We start from the raw sequence: 10,160 nt of genomic DNA on the forward strand, positions 1-10,160 counted from the left end.
AATAACACTTAAAAACGAAAGAAAAAGAAATCATTGCATCCCGTGAGAAAGAAACAAAAGAAAACTCTGTCAAAGGCAAACTGATTGAGCTCTTGCTATGGCTCAGTGGGCGCTCTGAAGAAAATGAGACATCATAAACAGTGACCCACGCTATCACATGGCCACTTACAGATCCCACATTCCCACATCAAGCTCTGGCGTCTCAAGACGACTCTTAAATGGAAATAAGGGGCCAAAGGGACAACACATTTAGAACACATGGTTTAATGTCGTGGTGACAGAAGAGTTTGAAATATGATGCAAAACGCTGTCAGAACATGATACAACCTGAGATAGAGAACAGCTTGGGAAATAAATGCCTGAAAAAAGTCCCTGATGTTTTTAGTTTTGTTATAGTTTTAGTTATTTTTGGTACTATGCGGGCCAAATGCCTTCATATACGAATCTGTACAAACTAAGAGTAACAACATACTTAATGCATTTATTGTTCATATGGTTTGCAATGTATACACTTTTTTTTTCTTTACATAATACCTGGCAATAACTGAATGATCATCAAAAAACATGCGTGAATTAGAAACATTGATGTTCCAGTATTTAAACTGTGAAAACATGCTTTAATATGTGACTTAGGAACAGATTTGGCTAAATGTAGCATTTCATCACTGTCTCACCAACGGATGCTCTGCAGTGAATGGGTGCCGTCAGAATGAGAGTCTAAACAGCTGATAAAAACATCACAATAATCCACACCACTCCAGTTCATCAGTTAGCATGCTGTAAAGCCAAAAGGCGCGTGTTTGTAAGAAACAAATCCATCAAGACATTTTTAACTTAAAAAAATCACTTTAAAAACCTTTAAAATAACAATTCCAGCATTTACAGTAGCAATGGTTTTCAAACTATGGCTTGCGACTTTCCAGTGCACAGATTCACAGCACTGTTTCCACATGGCTACTCCTCGCGGGCTGCACTAAAAACTTTTAAAGGGGTCATATGATGCTGCTAAAAATAACATTATTTTGTGTATTTGGTGTAATGAAATGTGTTTATGCGGTTTACGGTTAAAAAAACACATTATTTTCCACATACTGTACATTATTGTTTCTCCTCTATGCCCCACCTTTCTGAAACGCATCGATTTTTACAAAGCTCATCGGTCTAAAAAAGGAGGTGTGCTCTGATTGGCCAGCTATCCAGTGCGTTATGATTGGCCGAATACCTCAAGCGTGAGACGGAAATGTTAGTTTCCCCATTCAAAGAGATAGGAGTTGCTCTTGCATGCCCGAGAGGCGTTTCAAAGATGGCCGCCAAGTGACATGACTTCTTAAAAGGACTTTGGGTAAAAGGACATTTACTGACATAATATTATACACGTAACGTAAAAAATACTGTATTATACTAGAAAGAAAAAAAAAACAGTTCACACAGAAATGCAACTCCTCGCCGTGTTTGAATCAGTTCGGCCCGATTACGTGACCTATGTAGTTCGATTCACGATGACTCATATGATTTGATTCTCTTGATGAATCGTTCAAAAGACTCACAAACTCAGGAGTCAAATCACTCTAATGAATCTTTCTGACGAACCGTTTAGCAAATGAACTCGAATCCGGCAGAGCGGCGAATGAATCAACATATGACTCATATAGACAAAAAAGACTTAAGTGCAGGTTCAGTGTCAATGTATCAATACTTCAATATATCAATTAGGATTATCTTCTCTTATTTGCACTGTTACAAAAAAGCAATCATATATTCTCACAGTCATGTCTTTGTCCTCCTCTTTATCATCAGTTTTATGGCTTATCATAAGAATTCTACAATAAAAAGTTAACTGAAAGGGAATAAATGTTATTCCCAGTTATTATTAAGTGTTTTTTTATTTCACTAAAAGTACTTAATATAGCATAATAATATAACATGTAGCCTAATATTTCTGGTAATTTTTTAACCGTAAAATTAATCCAGATTCATTTCGATAGTATTCTGTAGTATTTACATATTTTGAATTTCAGTCCATGAAACTCTTTTACAGGTTCCCTGTTCAAACTGAAGTCAAAGCTTAGAAAAACAGAAGAAACTTACATAACAGCAACCTGACAATCAGAAAGTAAAATGTCGCTCATTAAGATGCCACGCTAAAAGGTTAAGGAAACTTAAAGTAGGAAACATGATATGCTATAACATCTGTGCTTTTAAGCTGAAGCGTGTTTGTTTCTTTGGTGGTTGAAATCTGATGCACTTTCTCCAGTCACTCGTTTTTTTGTGCAGTTGCAAAATGCTAGAAGTCTCATTCAACACAAGTCAAGTTTAAACAGCTCCGTGTTTGGCTTACATTTCTTAAAACGCTGCAAGGCCCAAATTTGTGCCATAATTGTGTTTCCTGGCAAGAACTGAATGATCATCATCAAATATGCATGAATAAGGCAGCTTGTTGCACTATGCAAGCCAAACAAACATGCTTTAATATGTTGCTTAATTTAAAAAATATAGTAGTTATAGTAGTTTTTGGCCTGTGCTTATACTTCATAACCCTGTTTGTCATGTGATAAAACTCAAAACAGCTACTGAATATTTTTGCATTCACTTCCTAATGATTAATACTGTGTGCGGTTTATACATATTTGCATGTATTGTTACTGTTACAGATTTGATTGGTGTAATGAAACATTTTCATAAATAATGACTTAAATCTCACACAAAGCTATCATATAGCTTCTGAAGGCTCAGAAGATCATACATGATTTACAATTTTCCATTTTAACTGTACTTTTTATTATTTTTTGGAAACAAAATAGTCTGTAAAAATGATTTTTCAAAGTTGTAAATTAAACAAAGATTATTGGAATATGTTTTACACTTTTAAAACTTCATGTTTATTTCATTGTTTGTGAAATTTATTAGCAATTTTTGAGTGGAAATTCTTTTTACACCTTTTTTCTGTGCATGAGAACTTGCATCTTTTTCATTTTTAATCAAAACAATGAAAACTAAATGCGTGCAGTACATGGTTTTATTTACATGTTACATTTATTTACATTTATGGATTTAGCTGATGCTATTATCCAAAGCAACTTTTAAATTTGTTGGCCGTAAATTGCTATTTTTATTATTCGGCAACAGAAGCAGTAGCATAAAGCTGAAAGAAATTGCAATGAATGCTTTAAATAGCAGTAACACATGAGTTTCATTCCTATTAAAAACAACTGTTTTAACTATTATTCAACAGTTAACGGAATAATGCAATGCAGCTTTTTGCCTTTCTTGACGGACTGGAGTGGTGTGGGTTACTTGTGGATTATTGTGATGTTTTTAGCAGCTGTTTGGACTCTCATTCTGACGGCACCCATTCACTGCAGAGCATCCATTGGTGAGCAAGTGATGTGATGCTACATTTCTCTATTCATTTAAACTAATATGTTGGTTAGCCGCATCAGAATCAAAGGGAATAAATACAAAATCCTGATAGACAAATCGGTTACTGTGGTTTTCATTTAACCAACCATGAAAGTTGATCTCATAATGTCCCATCATTTCCTTGTGAGGGATGTGGCTTCACCTGGCTCAGGTATCAGGGTTGGGCCCATTATAAGTCAATGCAGCTGGGAAACGTGCACAGAATCCTGGTACTGGGAAGAAACTACGCTTTTCTATACAAACAAGGTGAGCAGTCTAGTACGAAAACAACATCATTTTTACAGCATCTAATGTTTAACAGCAATGCTTCAAAGATCTAAACTCTTTTATGATACAAAACTATACGATTTTTGTTTTCTCTTTGAAATGCTGACCTTCACCTGTTGGGTTTCCAAGTAAATTTGACATAGTGATTATTGCGGTTTTACTGCATGTGTTGGAGTGACCGGAAAAAAACTGTAACACAGGTCAATATTCATTAATGATTTACTAAAGATAAATTAAGATTAATGTGTTCATCCACAAAGCTTGCATTCTGTTTTGTCTTCGTTTTCTTCTCATAAAATGTGTAGGTTTGTCTTTGTTGCTTGTTTTGTTCAGAGATGATGAAATTATATTTTTACAGCATCTGTCATAATTTTAACTGGTTTTTTTGACAACACAAAGAGCTTTCTTATGATGTCCAAGGGTCAAGGCCGGAGAAACGAGGATAAGTATGTTGGAAAACGTATCTTCGGTGCTGATAAGGTTTATGGAGGCTCTCGTAAGAGCATCTATTGTGTGGGCATGTGTTTGTGAGTGTATCTGGTGAAGCAGTTCATGATTTTCTGACTCATTTTTGACAGTAGAGACACTGGGATTCATGATTTACTCATTTTTGACAGTAGAGACACTGGGAAATCATGCGGTTCAGCATCCTCTTCTTCATCGTCCTCCTGGGATTCCTCTACCTCACACTGGCACAAGGTAAAACTCACATGTGATGATTGTATTACAAATAATCAGATTCTTTTACACGGAAAACACTTCTTCAAAGTTCAGAACAACAACAATTGAATACATTTTTACATTTCAAAATCAAATTGTCAGGGTGTATTTTGCCTGTTCAAACGAATTCTAAAGGAAAAACAAATTGATGTATTTACTGGTGCAGCAGTGTTAAATCGCATCATTCTAAATGTTAATTAAAATCACACATGCAATGTAAAGTTTGGTAATCATTAGTTTTTGTCATATCCATACATATTTGTTGCATGATTTGTATTATATTTAAATGATATTTAATTATGCTATTTATATATTATTATTTTTAAAGTATATTTTTACAGCATCTGTCATACACTGTAAAAAATGACCGTGAATTTAACGGTAAAAGACTGTAAAAATGCTACAGTAAAAACCTGTTAAATACAGTGTAATTTTAAGTGATTTTTGAGTGCTTTTATTCCTATTGCATATATACATATAGTAAACAGTAATGGAATGATAATATTACTCCCATTTATCCTCTTCTGTTTTGTACAATAAAGCAAATAATTAATTGAAAAAATATAAAAGAAATAATAGAAATGGTAAAAGTACTGATAACAGTGTGTCCGCCTCACCATGTTCCTGTAATAGTAATTTAAAAATAAGTCACTTAGAGGTTACTAAACATTTTGTATGTGTGTACTTTGAACAGTTATTGAATTCAGTTTCACTTCTATGGCTCTGTTAACAGTTCTCATATGATAAGCACCCATGTTGTTTTTCCATCCCTTCCTTGTTTGCCACTATTTATGGTTTTATTAGACACATTCACTAAATCATCAATCTGCAAAAATAGTTATGCTATGATTCATTGATGCAAATGCGTTTTTTATGCCATTGATGTGTATGTCTGTCTGTCTGTAGGCTCGTATGAGGACTGCTGTCTGCAGTATGTCAAAAATATTAAACCGTCTACGAGGAACAGAGTGATCAGCTACAGAAAACTAGAGCTGGACGGAGGCTGCAACATCCCAGCTGTTGTGTAAGCAACATTTATATATTACTTGGTAAATATAAGCAAAGAAGGCTGTGAAATACAGCTAAATAAAAGTACAGATTTATTTTCATAGCCTTCTTTGCTTTACCAAGGGTGCTAGTAATTCTGACCACGGCTGTATATGTAAGACCTTTTAGATTATGTTTTAGGTATATAATATAAGAATCTGGTTGGGTTTTAATAAAATATTTAGACTTCTTTGGAATCATGACTGACACTCAGAGAGACATGTGACACAAAGTGAAGGGATGCCATAAAATGCATTGCACTGCAGTGAACCACAGAAGAGATATCTGTCTTTTATATGTGATTGTCTATTTTAAACCTCATAGTTAATGATGTTTAATGCAATCATCTCTCCGCAGCTTCACAATGAAACGTGGCCGTATGATTTGCACCGACCCCAGAGAAAAATGGGTCCATGAACTCATGCAGAGGGTGGACAGACTAACAAGGGTCTCATTTATGAAGAGGAAGGTGTGAATATTTTGATATTTATATAAAATGCACAATTCTTTTTTAAGCATTTGTAATCACCTATTGACTATACTCTGTAGTCAGGGTTATAATTTATAATAATTTATGCATTTAGCAGACGCTTTTATCCAAAGCGACTTCCAGTGTATTCAGGTTTTTTACCAGTATGTGTGTTCCCTGGGAATCAAACCCACAACCTTTTGCGCTGCTAACGCAATGCTCTACCACTGAGCCACAGGAACATAGGGTTATTATCATTAATTAAACTCAAAATAAAATAAACATAAAATAAAATACAATTTATTTTAAAAAATTAAACTTTATTTATTTCAGCTAGTTGTCAGGGCAACATTTCATATTTTTATTTATACAACAGTTCTTTCTGGTCCTCAAATCAGATTGGCTGAGAGCCTTTTCCAGCCATGCGATATTCTAGTGACAACAGCACTTCAATCGTTTCATTCATTGTTTCACTCCGCTTGCACTATTTCTCACAGCGAGTGTCGTTTTGGTCTCATTAATCTATTATTTCTTCCAGAGCACATAGTTTTGGCTGAGGGCAAAATCTCATCATGTTATATTTCATGTAACTTTAATGCTGTATATCAGAGCTCCTTTTTTTATGAGTGAGTCAGCAGTAAAGACTTTTATATTGAAAGAGAGTGAAACAGGGTTGTAAACAAGGCTTCGTGTCTACAGCCGAATCACAGCCGTGCTGATATACAGCCATGTCGCACTGCTACTTGTGTAATATTGCTCATATATAATACAACATTATTTATAATAATTTATGCATTTAGCAGACGCTTTTATCCAAAGCGACTTCCAGTGTATTCAGGTTTTTTACCAGTATGTGTGTTCCCTGGGAATCAAACCCACAACCTTTTGCGTTGCTAGCGCAATGCTCTACCACTGAGCCACAGGAACATAGGGTTATTATCATTAATTAAACCCATAAAAAAATCTTTACTCAAAATAAACATAAAATAAAATACAATTTATTTTAAAAAATTAAACTAACTTTATTTCAGCTAGTTGTCAGGGCAACATTTCATATTTTTATTTATACAACAGTTCTTTCTGGTCCTCAAATCAGATTGGCTGAGAGCCTTTTCCAGCCATGCGATATTCTAGTGACAACAGCACTTCAATCGTTTCACCGTTTGTTTCACTCCGCTTGCACTATTTCTCACAGCGAGTGTCGTTTTGGTCTCATTAATCTATTATTTCTTCCAGAGCACATAGTTTTGGCTGAGGGCAAAATCTCATCATGTTATATTTCATGTAACTTTAATGCTGTATATCAGAGCTCCTTTTTTTATGAGTGAGTCAGCAGTAAAGACTTTTATATTGAAAGAGAGTGAAACAGGGTTGTAAACAAGGCTTCGTGTCTACAGTCGAATCACAGCCGTGCTGATATACAGCCATGTCGCACTGCTACTTGTGTGATATTGCTCATTTAGTTTAACTTGAAGAACTAAAATAACTACTAAATAAACTAAAAGTAATACATACTAATTGATGAATACTTTTATTAAAAAAGTAAAAAATAAAATACAATAAAAAACAACAAAATGGCTAAAACCTTAACTAAAATAATTACAGATATATAAAAATGAAATCTAATTCAAAATATTAGTATATCAGATACTGCCTGCAGTGTGACAAGATAATTTTATTTTAATGTCTTTAAATGTACTAATATTCCTTAAAGGGATAGTTCACCCAAAAATGAACATTTGATGTTTATCTGCTTACCCCCGGGGCATCCAAGATGTAGGTGACTTTGTTTCTTCAGTAGAACACAAATTATGATTTTTAAGTCCAGCCGTTGCAGTCTATCAGTCGTATAATGCATGGCAATGGTAACAAAATCTATGAGAGTAAAAAAAACATGCACAGACAAATCCAAATTAAACCCTGCGGCTCGTGACGACACATTGATGTCCTAAGACACGAAACGATCGGTTTGTGCCAGAAACCGAACAGTATTTATATAATTTTTACCTCTAATACAACACTATGTCCAACTGCCTTCAGCGCGCGCACGGCATCTGGTGCGTGAGGTGTGTACGCGCTCTGGCGTAGTTTACGTTAAAGGGTGTGTTGATATCCAGCCGAAGAGCAATCAACCATAACTTCAGGCGAGCAGGCTCAGAAGTTGGGAATACGTGGAAAGTCACCACTCCCGAATGAGTTCGCGCGAGAAATGTAATCTTTTAGTTTTAAGTCGGTTTGAACAATCCGGATAAGCGCAAGTAAGTACCATTTTGATTAGCCGTCGTACCTACAATGACTGTGCACTGTGTAAACAATGAGTGACGTATACGCGCGAGAGATCACTTCCGGCGCTTGCGTAAACTACGCCAGAGCGCGTACACACCTCACGCACCGGATGCCGTGCACACGCCCAAAGACAGTTGGACATAGTGGTGTATTAGAGGTAAAAAATGATATAAATACTGTTCGGTTTCTCGCACAAACCGATCGTTTCTTGTCTTAGGACATCAATGTGTCGTCACGAGCCGTAGGGTTTAATTTGGATTTGTCTGTGCATGTTTTTTTTTACTCTCATAGATTTTGTTAGCATTGCCATGCATTATACGACTGATAGACTGCAACGGCTGGACTTAAAAATCATAATTTGTGTTCTACTGAAGAAACAAAGTCACCTACATCTTGGATGCCCTGGGGGTAAGCAGATAAACATCAAATGTTCATTTTTGGGTGAACTATTCCTTTAATATCTATTAATAATAAGCTAAACCATAAAAATGGCATGTGTGATATTTATAAAAGAATACTTTTGTCAAAAGACATTATTTGAAATGTAAATCTGTTATTAAATCACTTAATTTTTGTTTTGATGTACAGAATTTAAGGGGTTAAACAAACCAGCGGCAGCCGAGAGAGGACCAGAGGGAAAGCAGCCCGAGTGTCTCGGCCAATCACATCCTTTCTTTGAGATCTGGCTCTCCAAGCGTTTCAGCATGGATTGTGATAGTCTCAGTACTTCCGGTGTTCCGTCCTGTGCTCTATCTGGTATCAGGTGGCATTTCCTGTTTCCAGACTTTTGTCGCTTCACTGACGGACTGCTGGTTAAATGCTCAGAATGGGAGATGGCCATTATTTTCCTTTTCCACATGCTGCTGTTGCCCTCTGTTATAAAACCTTGTGAGCTGCCTGCTTAGAAAGCCCAGAAGCATACTTTGGTTTAGCGCAGGCGCACAGTCAGCAGTTTGTTGTTGTTCTTATTCAGTCTCCTCCGTTTCTTTTCCAACTGTGAAACAACGGCCTGGTTCAGTGTACTAATTACTGCAAAGTGCTGATGACGAAAATACCCTAAAAATACCATAGTGTTCGCATAAAAACAGAATTGTAGCTAGGCTCAAAAGTGGCTCTGCATTGTAATCAACTCAATCAGCGCTCATGTAAACCGCATTTAAATTACATTAGGCTACATTTAAATTACTTTTACTGGTACTTCTCTGTATTTAATAAAATGTATATTTAAATTCCTTCCGCTTTGTCCGCCATATAGCAAAGCGTGAAATGCTGCTTGAACATACTGACTACATAGGCAGCTCACTAGGTGTGTATAGCATCACCTTGAGGGTCGTATTAAGCTACTGTATTATGAACTTTCACATTGCACACTTTGATTTACTGCTTTTGCCCCACAGTATCTATAATAAATAGTCAGTGTGATCGAAATATTATTAGCTGTAATTGTGGGTGGGAAGGTTTTGCAAGCAAAGCAGATAATCCTTCTATTTCCTGATGAGTTTATTATACTGCTGACACACCGACAAATGACTTTTGAGTTTGTATGATATTATAATGCATTGTAAATTATGATTTGTTATTTTGGTTAATGCAATAAGCTTAATGAGTGATTATTTTGTAGTTATTGATAGAATGAATATTCATAGATCTCATTCATATTCATGAATCTCAATTTCTACATATTTCATTTTATATGTTTGGTAGAGGTTTTTTTTTTTTAAATTTTATTTAAGTGGAACTACTGTTTTTCACTTTAATGTTCACACTTAATCCAGTGAGAATGCATCTTTATATAGGATATGATACGATGTGTTTTATTGTTTTGCTGTTTTGAAACTGGGTCATAAGCTCTTTGGGTTCGAGACCTGGTAAAATATTCTTTACACTGCAGATATTTTCTCATATATATATATATATATATATATATATATATATACAGTGGGTACGGAAA

At 35.3% G+C, this 10,160-nt stretch overlaps 2 protein-coding genes across 4 annotated transcripts in view; one reads left to right on the plus strand and one right to left on the minus strand.

The window, feature by feature from the left end:
• Positions 1–3,604: 3,604 nt before the first annotated feature.
• LOC107754595 (C-C motif chemokine 25-like) lies at positions 3,605–9,551 on the plus strand. 2 transcript variants are annotated; one of them, XM_016571099.1, is made up of 5 exons: positions 3,605–3,666; positions 4,305–4,386; positions 5,314–5,431; positions 5,812–5,923; positions 8,798–9,550. In XM_016571099.1, exons 2-5 carry the CDS (start codon positions 4,323–4,325, stop codon positions 8,810–8,812), a joined length of 309 nt encoding a protein of 102 aa, XP_016426585.1. In that variant the 5' UTR covers positions 3,605–3,666; positions 4,305–4,322; the 3' UTR covers positions 8,813–9,550. The 2 variants fall into 2 exon arrangements, with proteins under 2 accessions (XP_016426585.1, XP_016426586.1); XM_016571100.1 differs by having other exon boundaries at positions 3,613–3,666; positions 4,308–4,386; positions 8,798–9,551.
• The window catches only part of LOC107754594 (serine/threonine-protein kinase NIM1-like), a 17,387-nt gene continuing 16,764 nt past the window's right edge, over positions 9,538–10,160 (minus strand). For both annotated transcript variants that reach the window (XM_016571096.1, XM_016571097.1), the window contains exon 5: positions 9,538–9,739. In XM_016571096.1, coding sequence (XP_016426582.1) covers positions 9,558–9,739 — 182 coding nt within the window. In that variant the 3' untranslated portion in view covers positions 9,538–9,557. The remainder of the gene's footprint in view (positions 9,740–10,160) is intronic.

This window comes from Sinocyclocheilus rhinocerous, unplaced genomic scaffold, assembly GCF_001515625.1.
Source record: "Sinocyclocheilus rhinocerous isolate Xijiao unplaced genomic scaffold, SAMN03320098_v1.1 scaffold472, whole genome shotgun sequence".
Lineage (NCBI taxonomy): Eukaryota > Metazoa > Chordata > Actinopteri > Cypriniformes > Cyprinidae > Sinocyclocheilus > Sinocyclocheilus rhinocerous.

Excerpts from the sequence above, each read along its gene's own strand:
- LOC107754595 (XM_016571099.1), top strand. The coding sequence starts at position 4,323 with ATGCGGTTCAGCATCCTCTTCTTCATCGTCCTCCTGGGATTCCTCTAC. Across the intron at positions 4,387-5,313 it reads CTACCTCACACTGGCACAAG|GCTCGTATGAGGACTGCTGT; the intron begins GTAAAACTCACA and ends GTCTGTCTGTAG. Across the intron at positions 5,432-5,811 it reads TGCAACATCCCAGCTGTTGT|CTTCACAATGAAACGTGGCC; the intron begins GTAAGCAACATT and ends ATCTCTCCGCAG.